The sequence below is a fragment of the Pecten maximus genome, unplaced genomic scaffold, assembly GCF_902652985.1.
Source record: "Pecten maximus unplaced genomic scaffold, xPecMax1.1, whole genome shotgun sequence".
NCBI classification, from domain to species: Eukaryota; Metazoa; Mollusca; class Bivalvia; order Pectinida; family Pectinidae; genus Pecten; species Pecten maximus.
In genome coordinates, this window is record NW_022982479.1 from 1 (window position 1) to 18,167 (window position 18,167).

The window sequence follows — 18,167 nt, forward strand, 5'->3', positions numbered from 1 at the left end:
GAATGGGGGAATGGTAATAATACCACAGGCCACCATCATCCACAAGGAATGAGAGAGGGTAATAATACCACAGGCCACCATCATCCACAAGGAATGAGAGATGGTAATAATACCACAGGCCACCATCATCCACAAGGAATGAGAGAGGGTAATAATACCACAGGCCACCATCATCCACAAGGAATGAGAGATGGTAATAATACCACAGGCCACCATCATCCACAAGGAATGAGAGATGGTACCTATACCACAGGCCACCATCATCCACAAGGAATGAGAGATGGTACTAATACCACAGGCCACCATCATCCACAAGGAATGAGAGAGGGTAATAATACCACAGGCCACCATCATCCACAAGGAATGAGAGATGGTACTAATATCACAGGCCACCATCATCCACAAGGAATGAGAGCTGGTACCTATACCACAGGCCACCATCATCCACAAGGAATGAGAGATGGTACTAATATCACAGGCCACCATCATCCACAAGGAATGAGAGATGGTAATAATACCACAGGCCACCATCATCCACAAGGAATGAGAGAGGGTACTAATACCACAGGCCCACCATCATCCACAAGGAATGAGAGAGGGTAATAATACCACAGGCCACCATCATCCACAAGGAATGAGAGAGGGTATTAATACCACAGGCCACCATCATCCACAAGGAATGAGAGATGTTACTAATACCACAGGCCACCATCATCCACAAGGAATGAGAGATGGTAATTATACCACAGGCCACCATCATCCACAAGGAATGAGAGAGGGTAATAATACCACAGGCCACCATCATCCACAAGGAATGAGAGATGGTAATTATACCACAGGCCACCATCATCCACAAGGAATGAGAGATGGTACTAATACCACAGGCCACCATCATCCACAAGGAATGAGAGATGGTAATAATACCACAGGCCACCATCATCCACAAGGAATGAGAGATGGTACTAATACCACAGGCCACCATCATCCACAAGGAATGAGAGATGGTACTAATATCACAGGCCACCATCATCCACAAGGAATGAGAGATGGTACCTATACCACAGGCCACCATCATCCACAAGGAATGAGAGAGGGTAATAATACCACAGGCCACCATCATCCACAAGGAATGAGAGATGGAAAAACGTATGAATAGAAAACAACTTCTTTCTGAGCATCTCCTAGAGAATCAAAATTGGATTGTCAGAATGATAATCCATGACTATTGAGCCAAAGAATCTTGCTGTGTCAGCTGAGTGAGGGACCATATTTACCAAACAGACTGGTCCCGCTCATTTTGCATAATGTTCCCACAACCATATTTCTTTTTTTTAAATCCCTATTTGTTGTTTGGATATTATTTATGAGTTACAGGGCCCCACTATGACAAATTGGATTCCTTGTTGGCAACTTTTGCGGTGAGCATCCTTTCTCGATCCAGTTCTTTTTCTCTCTGTTCCTCTCTCTGTAATTCCTCCTTCTGTTTCTGCTGTTGTAATTTCAAAGCCCTTTTCTGGAAAAAAACCAGACATGAAATGTGATAGAAAAAGATTATTAATTCTGAAACATGATTAATTTAACACTTGAATAAATGAAAATGTAAGTCTACAGTACTTTCTTTTACAAATTAAAATTCCTCCCTGGTAAAGGTATCATTTAAAACACACACTATTGGAAGGGAATTATATAGCATATCTGAGGTCGCATTTCCCTCTTTTCTATTTATAATTGTACTTCAATAATTTCTGTTGTTAAATTCTTAAAGTTAAATAGAGTTGTTAATATTTTACCCCGGTATTACAAATTTACCTTCTGTGGACAACTCAGTTTTATAAATAGATGAGTGAAAATGATGTATTTCGTTTTCAATAATCTGAAGTTTGAGAAGTAAATCAAAGTACTGAAAGTACTGTAGGAGGCGTTAGTCTAAGTAAGTGTAAAAGGAGATATTTGAAATAAAGCAAGAATACAAATTAAACTGATATCAACATGACTAAACATTTCCACTTAAGTGTGTCAAACCAACTGGACATAATGGTTTTCACAGTCGTGATGAATGTAATGGTTTAGACTGTTTCGATGTACATAATGGTTTTAACCATCTTAAAAGTTGCAAACCTACTTCTAAAAGTAGTTAAACATTTCTTATTTCAATCAAACCTTTACTTAAAAAGTCAAACATTTTAATTTTTTTTCAAATCAACTTCTACTTAGGTACATGTCATTAACATTCATACTTTAAACCATCTTTTATACTTAAGTAGTTCAAAATTTGCATTTATGTGTTTAAAACAAACTTATATTTTATAGGCCTGGGTATTAGAAATGTCGAAACAATATGATATGCATTTCGATAAGTTATAACAATACACGATATGTATTGAAAATACAGGGAGTGTCTGCTACTTTTTTTGTTGAAAGTGTGCAATGTCTTTCAATATCTTGTAAACAAAATTGTTTATTCCTTTCTATTTTGATCTTAGAATAATATCAAAATTAGATTGACAGCTTTTAAAAGTTATTACACTTTTTTTCAACAAAGACCTCATTTTTAAGGACAATTATTTCAAAATTAGATATCAATTCCATCTATTTTAATAGATCCAATGGCAATATTCACAATAAACTGTGATTTGTGATTTGTAGCTTTTTAATTTAGCACCAAGATGTAGATAATAGCCTAGTAGCTATAGGTACTGTATATAAATATACAGCGTTTTACATGCAAAATATTGAAGAAAACTTTCATATTTGATATCAATTCAATTTGATTGTATAAGGCCCTTGGGGTGGGGAAAGAACCCTGGGCCTATTTTTACATCAGGATTGTGTTCATCTCTTGTTGTCCAGCAAGATTATGGAGTTGGGATCTGAATGGTTTCACAGATAAAACAAGAGGCCCAGAGGGCCTGTATCGCTCACCTGGTTTGATGAGATATGAAACAAAAATGATGCTTAAGTTTATTTGTCAATATATCATAAGCATTTTATATGGGTACATGTACATTGGTTTATTGTTATTCTAAAAATGTCAATTTAGCGAAATTGACCTATTTTGGTCCCATCCTTCAGCCCCCGGGAGGTTAACCCCAACATTCGTACAATTTTGAATACCCACCCATAACCATGCTACCATACAAATGTAGGTTTTATACCAAATTGTGCAATCAATCCATGAAATGAAATTGACTTTGCGTACAACCCCATAGGGATTGCTACCACACCAATGTGAGTTATATCCATAACTTAGTTTCAGAGAAACCAATTGACCCCTTTTGACCCTGCCCCCCGGGGGTCAACCCCACCATTTTTACAATTTTGAATCCCTATCCAAAAGGATGCTACCAGTCAAGTATGAGCTATATCGATTGCTCAGTTTCAGAGAAGAAGTTATTTCCGTCAATTGAGCCAAATTGACCCCTTTTGAGCCAACAATTGAATTGCAATTTATGGATAATTTTTGATTTTGGCAAGAAAACATTCTTTAAAGGGCATGTCTGCATCATTTTTAATAATTTGCCTTTGAAACTTCGCACACACCTTCATAAGAGCCGGTTCTTTAAAATGTGAATGAAGGTCAAGGTCAGAGAGATAAACTCAATATTTGTAGCCAGTCACACATCTTACATGTATCCAGCCTTCGTGTGTATGTGCAGTTTTGGGTCATTTTTTAATTTTGGTAGGAATTTCTTTTTAAAAGTGCCATATCTGCGTCATTTTGATTATTTGACCTTGATGCATTGCACACACCTTTAAAAGGGCTGATTCTTTAAAATGTGACCCAAATTAATAATTTGAAAGAACTTTGAATTTTCTTGATCATTTGACCCCCATGACCTTGAATGAAGGTCAAGGTCAAATATAAGTATAACATTTGTAGCCAGCCATATGTTATCGATGCGCCAAACATCAAGCCTTCATGTGTATATTATAGATAAAAGAGCAGAAACCTTTATTCTGCAATTTTGGATTATTTTTTAATTTTGGCTGGAGAAAATAGCTTTATGATTCTTTTCCAAGTGCCATATCTTTCTGCCATATTTTTATCTGATGACAATAAAATATGCACATTCTGTTTCAGTGGACTATGTTCTTTCATATGAAATGAAAAAAAATAATCAATATAAGATTTTTATTTTTGACATTCGAACCCATAACAAGTCGATGGCCTTGACATTCTCTGACAATATGTCATTGAGAAAAGTTTGCCCTAACCACGTGCTAACCAATTTCCAATGAAAATGAAACAAATTATGCTAAAATATGTGTGATGAGTTTTCTATATAAACTATAGTAAAATGTATCCTCTCCCCAGGGAGAATGCGACACATAGGGGCCATGAAATTAACAATTTTGATAAAACAGCTTAAGAACCTTTTGTACACCATTCTGCGATATCTTGGTCTTAAGAAGAAGACCGACGCATGACGACAGATCAAATTATAATGGTGTATATTATGAGCTGAATGTCAAAGGATTGTAAACTCTGTACAAATTGTATTATATTATCAGGCAGTCAGCCTAAATGTATGTTTCATTTCTACCATATTAGAAGTTTGATGTTTTGTACGATATATATATATACTTAATTTTTACACATACATTAAAGGAGTTAGCTACTTTCATAAATTAAGATGTTTTTTCTAAAGTTTACTAGGCCGGATGAAATATGATCATGAGCAATCAGTATGGTAAATATGAGATTTGATAAAATGCCTCTCGTAGTCAACCAATCATGATCACTCAACTTCTTTTTGTAGGAGTCAATATTATATGTAGGAGAATTAAACTCTCGCGATGTCTGTTGCACATAAGTACAAAGAAATACATTATCACTGAAGCCGAAAAAAATCACACTTAAGTAGCAATAACACATAATAGTCAAAAACCCAATATATGTGATCAGTGATAAGAAACAGTACTTATAAGCATTTTTGGCAATTTATCCTGAAACAGCTATAGCCTTCCATATTTGACATCCCACAGATTGTTGCTTGTATATATATATAGTTTTAAAGGTCAACATTGGAAAAAACCTAAATGGTTATACATGAATTCATAATGAATAGAATTATTGACAAAAAAGTTTCATTTATTTTCACACTTTCTGGAGACCAATAAGGAGATTGATGATCATTTTAAGGGATTTGTTCGTGACATGAAAATCAAACATTTTTAATGAAATTTCAAAAGCAAATATAGGTTTATTTTGAAAGTGATGAGGATATTGATATTTGAGAAAGTCTTATATTATACGGATTGTATATCGATTGCCAATAGATATACATGTATTTATCATTTTACATGAAAACAACAAAAAGTTATATTACATGAAAACAACAAACAGTTGTACTAGTACGTTAAAATGCAATTGGTATACATTTTGTTAATCTACAATTACTTTGTATTGTTTAAATATTCTATGTAATACAAACATTTCACAGCTTGGTGCATACAAATGTATATATATATATTACATGAAAACATTTGAAAAGGTTGCATTGAATCGTGAGCTGAATAATATATAAATAAGACAAGCTGGTTCAATAATAGTTTAGCATTTTCATATATATTACGAGTAGCTACTGCAGTAAACCTTATCACAGAAATCCAGATTCTGTATATTGTCTCTGTCGGGGAAGGTACAGCACAAATGACCACCACGACAGATATGTGCCAGTTTTCTTAGTTTTGAAAAATATACGATCGAATTCCATCACGCCATCACGTAGGTCTGCCGATTCATAGATTTGAAACACAGGGACTCCGATCAGTTATCGCAGTAATCCGAAAGGTTCTGGTGTTGATATTGCCTTAAAGCTGATTAAAGTCTGCATATAGTATATAGCAAGATCGTCAGAAAATTCGGACTATAATCGCAGTAGATATTGTGATTTTGTGGTCTGGCCAGGCTTGAACAGCTTATCGTAAACAGTTTCGTCCTAAATAAACAAACGCTTATTTCAGTGGGTCAACAAACAGATTTAAACTTTGTAAGCAACTTGCCTTTAATTCATAATGATAGATATTAATTTCTAGCGACAATCATCGCACTTTGATGCTTCGTGTGAAGCCCATGTCCACGTGCCTCCATTTTGACAGAGTGCTCGCTCACGTAAACAGACGAAACACGTGATCGCTAAATATCGGACCAAATCTCATAAAATCTCGTGAACAAACTACCAAGTTGTAAACAAAAGAAATGTTGTTAGCCAAAACCTGGAGGGTTTTATGAAAATCGGAAATTTGTTTGCGCTTGGGTTGTTATGCCGTCTTTATTCCTAGTAGTTAAACAAGTGTCCTCTGTAAGGTAACGTCAGAATATCGCAGTTATCTCCCTTCAATCAGTATTTTCGATATAGATTTGCAAAAATCGATGCAGGTGTAGATATTTACAAGACATTATTCTTATTGTTTATACAAAATAGTTCCAGAAATGTTCACAACATTATCAGCATAGTTAATACATTTCTGTGCACATCTACTTTGAATGACGGACTACAATGACGTGCCTCATACTTGGACTAATAAGCGAATCATTACCCCTAGTTACAGAAATTACCACCAGAGGTCTCAAATTCCGGGCTTCCGCCGAAGAGAAATTTATACTGAATATACCTTTTTTCATGTAATAGCACTTTATTTGTAGTCGTGATAGTTTTCATAAATGTATATATAGTTCAACTACATCATATATGAACTGAAAGAAACTACAAAATGAACTGTGAAAGGAAATATAACGAAAATGAAAGTGAGAGATTGTGACGTCACAACTCGTAGGTGATTGTAATATGGCAGGCGTAAACGCCTCCACAAAAATTGCAATGGAGTTTGCCAATTTTACTGAAATAAAGTAGAGGTTCCAGTCCAAATCTCCACAGGTGTATAAGTACAGTGGAACTTCAACAACCACTTACTTTACTTTCAGGTTTCATTGTCAATTATATTATAAAAAGCAGTTGTTATATGCTTAATAACTTAAATATTCTTGAGTGTTGGACAAACCTTGAGTTTAAAGGATCGTTCAGACAAAGACTGCATCTCTTTACGAAGGTTGTTCAATTTGGTATAATACTTTCTGGCTTGTGTCATCTGTGATATTCAAACAATATTAAAATCATCATGAATGACTGTCTTAACACACAACTAAAAATATATTGTCTATTAAAATTCATTTTACCAATTGCCAGTATGAAATATGTCACACACTAATGTCAATATCAATCTTTCATGTTGGCACAAATTGAAGTGTGAAGGGGTTTGAATATGAAAAGAAATTGAAGAAGCAGGGTAAAACCCGAATTAAAATTATAAATCAGCAATACTACTTAATTTTGGTATACTGTATAGTGAAACTGTATAATTAGACTTGCATCTGACTTGGTGTAGTGGTGGAGGACTTGGTGTAATGGTGGAGGACTTGGTGTAATGTTGGTGGACAGGTAACTCAAATGGTAAGAGCGGGAGTCTTAAGTTGAAAAGTCCCAGGTTTGAGTCCCGGTCTTGTCATTGCATTTTACCTCTACTCCTACAGATAAATTTAGAATGTTCTACACAAAACATCAATATCCATCTAACCTATGAAACAAGAGATCCCAGAGGGATCTTGGCGCCCACCATTGAATGTTCTTCATAGGTTCCATGTCAGATTGATCTTTTCTCTACTTTTCTCTTCTTCTAAGTCTTACTAATCTGTGTAAATTCAGAAGAAACCTCTAGTACTTTTCAAACAAGGGAAACCTATATACAAAATTTAAGATTTAGGCACCAAGGGGAACCTATATATGGAATTTGAGAAAGATTCCTTCATTACTTTCTGAGAAATAGCGATAACAAACTTCAATTGTCAAAATCCAAGATGGCTGCATGTCGGCCATGTTATTTTCCGATTGGTCTCAAAATGCAAGATGCATAACAAGGCACATGGGGGAACCTACATATGAAATTTCAGGAAGATCCCTTCATTAGTTTCTTAGAAATAGCGATAACCAGTTTCAATTTTCGAAATCCAAGATGGTTGCCTGTCGGCCATGTTGTTTTCTGATTAGTCTCAAAATACAATATGCATAACTACGCACCAAGGGGAACCTACATATGAAATTTCAGGAAGATCCCTTCAGTGCTTTCTGAGAATTAGCGATAACAAACTTCAATTGTCACAAGAGATCCCAGAGGGATCTTGGCGCCCACCATTGAATGATCTTTATAGGTTCCATGTCAGATTGATCTTTTCTCTACTTTTCCCTTCTTCTAAGTCTTACTAATCTGTGTAAATTCAGAAACAGCCCTCTAGATCTAGTACTTTTCAAACAAGGGGAACCTATATATAAAATTTAAGATTTAGCGATAATGGCTGTCTGTCGGCCATGTTGTTTTCCGATTGGTCCCAAAATGCAATACCAGGGACCAAGGGGAACCTACATATGAAATTTGAGAAAGATCCCTTCAGTACTTTCTCAGAAATAGCGATAACAATCTTCAATTGTCAAAATCCAAGATGACTGCCTGTCGGCCATGTTGTTTTCCGAATAGTCTCAAAATGCAATATGCATAACTAGGCACAGAGGGGAACTTACATATGAAATTTGAGAAAGATCCCTTCAGTACTTTCTGAGAAATAGCGATAACAAACTTCAATTGTCAAAATCCAAGATGGCTGCCTGTCGGCCATGTTGTTTTCAGATTAGTCTCAAAATGCAATATGCATAACTAGGCACCGAGGGAAACCTACATATGAAATTTCAGAAAGATCCCTTCATAAGTATCTGAGAAATAGCGATAACAAACTTCAACTGTCAAAATCCAAGATGGCTGCCTGTCGGCCATGTTGTTTACCAATTGGTCTCAAAACGCAATATGCATAACTAGGCACCAAGAGGAACCTTTATATGAAATTTCAGAAAGATCCCTTCATAAGTTTCTGAGAAATAGCGATAAAAAACTTCAATTGTCAAAATCCAAGATGGCTGCCTGTCGGCCATGTTGTTTTCCGATTGGTCTCAAAACGCAATATGCATAACTAAGCACCAAGGGGAATCTACATATGAAATTTGAGAAAGATCCCTTCAGTACTTTCTCAGAAATAGCGATAACAAACTTCAATTGTCAAAATCCAAGATGGCTGCCTGTCGGCCATGTTGTTTTCCGATTGGTCTCAAAATGCAATATGCATAACTAGGCACCAAGGGGAACCTACATGAGAAATTTGAGAAAGATCCCTTCAGGACTTTCTCAGAAATAGCGATAACAAACTTCAATTATCAAAATCCAAGATGGCTACCTGTCGGCCATGTTGTTTTCCGATTGGTCTCAAAATGCAATATGCATAACTACGCACCAAGGGAAGCCTACATATGAAATTTGAGAAAGATCCCATCAGTACTTTCTGAGAAATAGCGATAACAAACTTCAATTATCAAAATCCAAGATGGCTGCCTGTCGGCCATGTTGTTTTCCGATTGGTCTCAAAATGCAATTTGCATAACTAGGCACCAAGGGAAGCCTACATATGAAATTTGAGAAAGATTCCTTCAGTACTTTCTCAGAAATAGCGATAACAAACTTCAATTGTCAAAATCCAAGATGGCTGCCTGTCGGCCATGTTGTTTTCCGATTGGTCTCAAAATGCAATATGCATAACTAGGCACCAAGGGGAACCCACATATGAAATTTGGGAAAGATCCCTTCAGTACTCTCTGAGGATTAGCGATAACAAGAATTGTTTACGGACGGACGGACGGAGGGACGGACGGACGGAGGGACGGACGGACGGACGGACCACGGACCACGGACGCAGGGCGATTTGAATAGCCCACCATCTGATGATGGTGGGCTAAAAATTGAAGATTTAGCGATAATGGCTGTCTGTTGTTTTCGGATTGGTCCCAAAATGCAACAACAGGGACCAAGGGGAACCTACATATGAAATTTCAGAAAGATCCCTTCAGTACCTTCTGTAAAATAGCGATAACAAACTTCAATTGTCAAAATACAAGATGGCTGCCTGTCGGGCAGGTTGTTTTCTGACTGGTCTCAAAATCCAATATGCATAACTAGGCACAGAGGGCAACCTACAAATGAAATTTCAGAAAGATCCCTTCAGCAATTTCTGATAAATAGCGATAACAAACTTCAATTGTCAAAATCCAAGATGGCTGCCTGTCGGCCATGTTGTTTTCCTATTGGTCCCAAGATGCAATATGCAGAAATACAGACCAAGGGGAACTTACAAAAAATGTTTGAGAAAGATCCCTTCAGTACTTTCTGAAAAATAGCGATAACAAACTTCAATTGTCAAATTCTAAGATGGCTGCCTGTCGGCCATGTTGTTTTCCAATAGGTCTCAAAATGTAATATGCATAACAAGCCACCAAGGGGAACCTATATATGAAATTGAGAAAGATCCCTTCAGTACTTTCTGAGAAATAGCGATAACAAACTTCAATTGTCAAAATCCAAGATGGCTGCCTGTCGGCCATGTTGTTTTCCGATTGGTCTCAAAATGCAATATGCATAACTAGGCACCAAGGGGAGCCTACATATGAAATTTGAGAACGATCCCTTCAGTACTTTCTCAGAAATAGCGATAACAAACTTCAATTATCAAAATCCAAGATGGCTGCCTGTCGGCCATGTTGTTTTCCGATTGGTCTCAAAATGCAATATGCATAACTAAGTACCAAGGGGAGCCTACATATGAAATTTGAGAAAGATCCCTTCAGTACTTTCTCAGAAATAGCGATAACAAACTTCAACTGTCAAAATCCAAGATGGCTGCCTGTCGGCCATGTTGTTTTTCGATAGGTCTCAAAATGCAATATGCATAACAAGGCACCAAGGGGAATCTACATATGAAATTTCAGAAAGATCCCTTCAGTACTTTCTCAGAAATAGCGATAACAAACTTCAATTATCAAAATCCAAGATGGCTGCCTGTCGGCCATGTTTTTTTCCGATTGGTCTCAAAATGCAATATGCATAACTAGGCACCAAGGGGAACCCACATATGAAATTTGAGAAAGATCCCTTCAGTACTTTCTCAGAAATAGCGATAACAAACTTCAACTGTCAAAATCCAAGATGGCTGCCTGTCGGCCATGTTGTTTTTCGATAGGTCTCAAAATGCAATATGCATAACTAGGCACCAAGGGGAATCTACATATGAAATTAGGAGAAAGATCCCTTCAGTACTTTCTCAGAAATAGCGATAACAAACTTCAATTATCAAAATCCAAGATGGCTGCCTGTCGGCCATGTTTTTTTCCGATTGGTCTCAAAATGCAATATGCATAACTAGGCACCAAGGGGAGCCTATATATGAAATTTGAGAAAGATCCCTTCACCACTTTCAGAGAAATAGCGATAACAAACTTCAATGGTCAAAATACAAGATGGCTGCCTGTCGGCCATGTTGTTTTCCGATAGGTCTCAAAATGCAATATGCATAACTAGGCACCAAGGGGAACCCACATATGAAATTTGAGAAAGATCCCTTCAGTACTTTCGGAGGATTAGCGATAACAAGAATTGTTTACGGACGGACGGACGGAGGGACGGACGGACGGACCACGGACCACGGACGCAGGGCGATTTGAATAGCCCACCATCTGATGATGGTGGGCTAAAAATCCAAGACGGCTGCCTGACGGCCATGTTGTTTTCTGATTGGTCTCAAAATGCAATATGCATAACTAGGCGCCAAGGGGAACCTACATATGACATTGGAGAAAGATCCCTTCAGTACTTTTTAGCCCACCATCATCAGATGGTGGGCTGTTCAAATCGCCCTGCGTCCGTGGTCCGTCGTCCGTCCGTCCCTCCGTCCGTCCCTCCGTCCGTCCGTCCGTCCGTCCCTCCGTCCGTAAACAATTCTTGTTATCGCTATTTCTCAGAAAGTACTGAAGGGATCTTTCTCAAATTTCATATGTAGGTTCCCCTTGGTGCCTAGTTATGCATATTGCGTTTTGAGACCAATCTGAAAACAACATGGCCGACAGGCAGCCATCTTGGATTTTGACAATTGAAGTTTGTTATCGCTATTTCTGAGAAAGTACTGAAGGGATCTTTCTCAAATTTCATATGCAGGTTCCCCTTGGTGCCTAGTTATGCATATTGCGATTTGAGACCAATTGGAAAACAACATGGCCGACAGGCAGCCATCTTGGATTTTGACAATTGAAGTTTGTTATCGCTATTTCTGAGAAAGCACTGAATGGATCTTTCTTAAATTTCATATGTAAGTTTCCCATGGTGCCTAGTTATGCATATTGCGTTTTGAGACCAATCTGAAAACAACATGGCCGACAGGCAGCCATCTTGGATTTTGACAATTGAAATTTGTTATCGCTATTTCTGAGAAAGTACTGAAGGGATCTTTCTCAAATTTCATATGCAGGTTCCCCTTGGTGCCTAGTTATGCATATTGCGTTTTGAGACCAATCTGAAAACAACATGGCCGACAGGCAGCCATCTTGGATTTTGACAATTGAAATTTGTTATCGCTATTTCTGAGAAAGTACTGAAGGGATCTTTCTCAAATTTCATATGCAGGTTCCCCTTGGTGCCTAGTTATGCATATTGCGTTTTGAGACCAATCTGAAAACAACATGGCCGACAGGCAGCCATCTTGGATTTTGACAATTGAAGTTTGTTATCGCTATTTCTGAGAAAGTACTGAAGGGATCTTTCTCAAATTTCATATGCAGGTTCCCCTTGGTGCCTAGTTATGCATATTGCGATTTGAGACCAATTGGAAAATAACATGGCCGACAGGCAGCCATCTTGGATTTTAACAATTGAAGTTTGTTATCGCTATTTCTGAGAAAGCACTGAATGGATCTTTCTTAAATTTCATATGTAGGTTTCCCTTGGTGCCTAGTTATGCATATTGCGTTTTGAGACCAATCTGAAAACAACATGGCCGACAGGCAGCCATCTTGGATTTTGACAATTGAAGTTTGTTATCGCTATTTCTGAGAAAGTACTGAAGGGATCTTTCTCAAATTTCATATGCAGGTTCCCCTTGGTGCTTAGTTATGCATATTGCGATTTGAGACCAATTGGAAAACAACATGGCCGACAGGCAGCCATCTTGGATTTTGACAATTGAAGTTTGTTATCGCTATTTCTGAGAAAGCACTGAATGGATCTTTCTTAAATTTCATATGTAAGTTTCCCTTGGTGCCTAGTTATGCATATTGCGTTTTGAGACCAATCTGAAAACAACATGGCCGACAGGCAGCCATCTTGGATTTTGACAATTGAAATTTGTTATCGCTATTTCTGAGAAAGTACTGAAGGGATCTTTCTCAAATTTCATATGCAGGTTCCCCTTGGTGCCTAGTTATGCATATTGCGTTTTGAGACCAATCTGAAAACAACATGGCCGACAGGCAGCCATCTTGGATTTTGACAATTGAAGTTTGTTATCGCTATTTCTGAGAAAGTACTGAAGGGATCTTTCTCAAATTTCATATGCAGGTTCCCCTTGGTGCTTAGTTATGCATATTGCGTTTTGAGACCAATCTGAAAACAACATGGCCGACAGGCAGCCATCTTGGATTTTGACAATTGAAGTTTGTTATCGCTATTTCTGAGAAAGTACTGAATGGATCTTTCTTAAATTTCATATGTAGGTTTCCCTTGGTGCCTAGTTATGCATATTGCGTTTTGAGACCAATCTGAAAACAACATGGCCGACAGGCAGCCATCTTGGATTTTGACAATTGAAGTTTGTTATCACTATTTCTGAGAAAGTACTGAATGGATCTTTCTGAAATTTCATATGTAGGTTTCCCTTGGTGCCTAGTTATGCATATTGCATTTTGATACCAATCTGAAAATAACATGGCCGACAGGCAGCCATCTTGGATTTTGACAATTGAAGTTTGTTATCGCTATTTCTGAGAAAGTACTGAATGGATCTTTCTGAAATTTCATATGTAGGTTTCCCTTGGTGCCTTGTTATGCATATTGTATTTTGAGATCAATTGGAAAACACTACGGCCGACAGACCGCCATCTTGAATTTTGACAATTGAAGTTTGTTATCTCTATTTCTCAAAGTACTGAATGGATCTTTCTCAAATTTCATAAGTAGGTTCCCCTTGGTCCCTTGTATTGCATTTTTGGACCAGTCTGTCCTGAAAACAACCTGGCAAACAAACAGCCATTATCATTCAATCTCAGATTTCTTATATAGCTAGGATTCCCTTGTTTGAAAAGTACTGGATGGATGTCTCAATTTGCACAGATTAGTAAAATGAAGGGAAAAGTAGAGAAAAGATCAATCTGACATGGAACCTATGAAGATCATTCAATGGTGGGCGCCAAGATCCCTCTGGGATCTCTTGTTCAGAAATAAGGATAACAAACTTTAATGGTCAAAATCCAAGATGGCTGCCTGTCGGCCATGTTGTTTTCCGATCGGTCCCAAAATGCAATATGCATAACTAGGCACCAAGGGAAACCCACGTATGAAATTTGAGAAATATCCCTTCAGTACTTTCTCAGAAATAGCGATAACAAACTTCAATGGTCAAAATCCAAGATGGCTGCCTGTCGGCCATGTTGTTTTCTGATTGGTCCTAAAATGCAATATGCATAACTAAGCACCAAGGGGAACCTACATATGAAATTTGAGAAAGATCCCTTCAGTACTTTCTCAGAAATAGCGATAACAAACTTCAATGGTCAAAATCCAAGATGGCTGCCTGTCGGCCATGTTGTTTTCCGATCGGTCCCAAAATGCAATATGCATAACTAGGCACCAAGGGGAACCTACAGATGAAATTTGAGAAATATCCCTTCAGTACTTTCTCAGAAATAGCGATAACAAACTTCAATGGTCAAAATCCAAGATGGCTGCCTGTCGGCCATGTTGTTTTCCGATTGGTCCCAAAATGCAATATGCATAACTAAGCACCAAGGGGAACCTACATATGAAATTTGAGAAAGATCCCTTCAGTACTTTCTCAGAAATAGCGATAACAAACTTCAATGGTCAAAATCCAAGATGGCTGCCTGTCGGCCATGTTGTTTTCCGATCGGTCCCAAAATGCAATATGCATAACTAGGCACCAAGGGAAACCTACAGATGAAATTTGAGAAAGATCCCTTCAGTACTTTCTGAGGATTAGCGATAACAAGAATTGTTTACGGACGGACGGACGGACGGACGGACGGACGGAGGGAGGGACGGACGGACGGACGGACCACGGACCACGGACGCAGGGCGATTTGAATAGCCCACCATCTGATGATGGTGGGCTAAAAACCTATTTCTCCTAACATGACAAAATGGTTACCGTTTCTACGAGGTCCTCCATGGCTTTACACTCCACAAACTTTGTATTTTCCTGTTGTATTGTCTCAATCAGGATGCCCTGGTTCTGTCTGTAACACAAACATCACTACTAACTGTTTGAGTCTGTCAAGTTATATTTAGGACTTTTGTCATGTAACAATGGTATCCAGGAAATGTAAGATACCTAGAGGACATGTGACCAGGTCATGATACCTCTCTATCCAGGAAATGTAAGATAGCTAGAGGACATGTGACCAGGTCATGATACCTCTCTATCCAGGAAATGTAAGATACCTAGAGGACATGTGACCAGGTCATGATACCTCTCTATCCAGGAAATGTAAGATACCTAGAGGACATGTGACCAGGTCATGATACCTCTCTATCCAGGAAATGTAAGATACCTAGAGGATATGTGACCAGGTCATGATACCTCTCTATCCAGGAAATGTAAGATAGCTAGAGGACATGTGACCAGGTCATGATACCTCTCTATCCAGGAAATGTAAGATACCTAGAGGACATGTGACCAGGTCATGATACCTCTCTATCCAGGAAATGTAAGATAGCTAGAGGACATGTGACCAGGTCATGACACCTCTCTATCCAGGAAATGTAAGATACCTAGAGGACATGTGACCAGGTCATGACACCTCTCTATCCAGGAAATGTAAGATAGCTAGAGGACATGTGACCAGGTCATGATACCTCTCTATCCAGGAAATGTAAGATACCTAGAGGACATGTGACCAGGTCATGACACCTCTCTATCCAGGAAATGTAAGATAGCTAGAGGACATGTGACCAGGTCTTGATACCTCTCTATCCAGGAAATGTAAGATAGCTAGAGGACATGTGACCAGGTCATGATACCTCTCTATCCAGGAAATGTAAGATACCTAGAGGACATGTGACCAGGTCATGATACCTCTCTATCCAGGAAATGTAAGATAGCTAGAGGACATGTGACCAGGTCATGATACCTCTCTATCCAGGAAATGTAAGATACCTAGAGGACATGTGACCAGGTCATGATACCTCTCTATCCAGGAAATGTAAGATAGCTAGAGGACATGTGACCAGGTCATGATACCTCTCTATCCAGGAAATGTAAGATAGCTAGAGGACATGTGACCAGGTCATGATACCTCTCTATCCAGGAAATGTAAGATAGCTAGAGGACATGTGACCAGGTCATGATACCTCTCTATCCAGGAAATGTAAGATACCTAGAGGACATGTGACCAGGTCATGATACCTCTCCGTCAGGGAGGTCTAGGGACAATGGGAGCCCTAAATGTCTAGGGACAATGGGAACCCTAAATGTCTAGGGACAATGGGAACACTAAATGTCTAGGGACAATGGGAACACTAAATGTCTGGGGACAATGGGAACCCTAAATGTCTGGGGACAATGGGAACACTAAATGTCTGGGGACAATGGGAACCCTAAATGTCTGGGGACAATGGGAACACTAAATGTCTGGGGACAATGGGAACCCTAAATGTCTGGGGACAATGGGAACACTAAATGTCTGGGGACAATGGGAACACTAAATGTCTGGGGACAATGGGAACACTAAATGTCTGGGGACAATGGGAACACTAAATGTCTGGGGACAATGGGAACCCTAAATGTCTGGGGACAATGGGAACACTAAATGTCTAGGGACAATGGGAACACTAAATGTCTGGGGACAATGGGAACACTAAATGTCTGGGGACAATGGGAACACTAAATGTCAGGGGACAATGGGAACACTAAATGTCTGGGGACAATGGGAACACTAAATGTCTGGGGACAATGGGAACACTTAAGGTATGGTGATATGGGGACAATAGGAACTCTTAAGGACAATGTTCGGACCATTCAACTTCAATCATACAGTTACATTATAATTTATTTTTTCAAATGCCCTGAGGATATTGAAAATTACTAAGTATACAGTGAAATGATGCTGATCCATACACCACTCAGTTATCCTAACAAATATCCCACTTACAGGATTTCATTAAGTGAGCACTTGGCTTTCTGTAGATTGGGAAGGTAGTGTCCTAGTGTGCCCACTGTTAACTTCTGTATGATGGCCGGGTCAACTCCGTCCTCTGTAACAATGAGTACATTTGATTAACACATCATTTAAAAATAATATTACGATAGAATCTTCATTTTTTTGTGTTTTTTTTACTAGTTTTTTAGATTTTGTTTCACACTATATTTCAATGGATATATCATTTTGAAACTGCTCATCAAATAATGCTTTCTCTAAACAAAGTCTATGTTAAATTGGTTATATAATGACCATCTAATAAAAGATGTTTTAAAAGCGGTGTAAAAAAATGTGACAATCATGTACTGTATTAACTTGCTGATTTTTAGAAATACTAGTTTTACCAATTAAGGTCTTCATATCAATAGAGTGGAGTGGTAGTGTAATGGCAGACGTGTGAATTGAGTTCCAGGAAAACAGGTTTATAATCTAGGGTTTCCTACAGTTACTCAGCTCAAAGACTACAAAACTTTAACCAAAATCAAGAACAGAGGTCCTGAATCACTCTCACGGCCAGTAAAGTCTTCACTAAAGAATTATGGAAAAATACTATTTCCAATTTTCATGTTGACAGTAATATGTTGGTGATACTTTAAGAAATGGTATACAACACTTCAAGCAGAAGTGATATAAGTGTGATGTGAAGTGTGATGTGAAGTGTGATGTGAAGCATGTGCTGATCCCTTGTAGTATACATCTTCACATATTTTTATACCTTCAGTCCAAGGAACAAGAGGCCTAAGGGCCTGCATCACTCACCCTGATATTTCAATAATCATAGCCCAAAGGGACCCATACCCTCCATTCATCAGA

General features: G+C 38.4%; 3 protein-coding genes across 3 annotated transcripts; 2 read left to right on the forward strand and 1 right to left on the reverse strand.

Annotated features, from left to right (window-relative positions):
* The first annotated feature begins 48 nt into the window (after positions 1 to 48).
* LOC117320508 (histidine-rich glycoprotein-like) lies at positions 49 to 603 on the forward strand. The gene has a single exon (XM_033875086.1). The coding sequence runs from the start codon at positions 49 to 51 to the stop codon at positions 601 to 603; it is 555 nt and encodes a 184-aa protein (XP_033730977.1).
* A 31-nt stretch (positions 604 to 634) lies between these two features.
* Positions 635 to 1,156, forward strand: LOC117320509 (histidine-rich glycoprotein-like). The gene has a single exon (XM_033875087.1). It carries the CDS (start codon positions 635 to 637, stop codon positions 1,154 to 1,156), a length of 522 nt encoding a protein of 173 aa, XP_033730978.1.
* A 178-nt stretch (positions 1,157 to 1,334) lies between these two features.
* LOC117320510 (biogenesis of lysosome-related organelles complex 1 subunit 6-like) lies at positions 1,335 to 17,409 on the reverse strand (the record flags this gene model as incomplete). The annotated part of the gene is made up of 4 exons (XM_033875088.1): positions 1,335 to 1,513; positions 7,006 to 7,092; positions 15,305 to 15,392; positions 17,307 to 17,409. Coding segments are annotated over 4 exons (410 nt in total), but the record flags the coding sequence as incomplete, so codon positions are not given.
* Between the last annotated feature and the right edge of the window lie 758 nt (positions 17,410 to 18,167).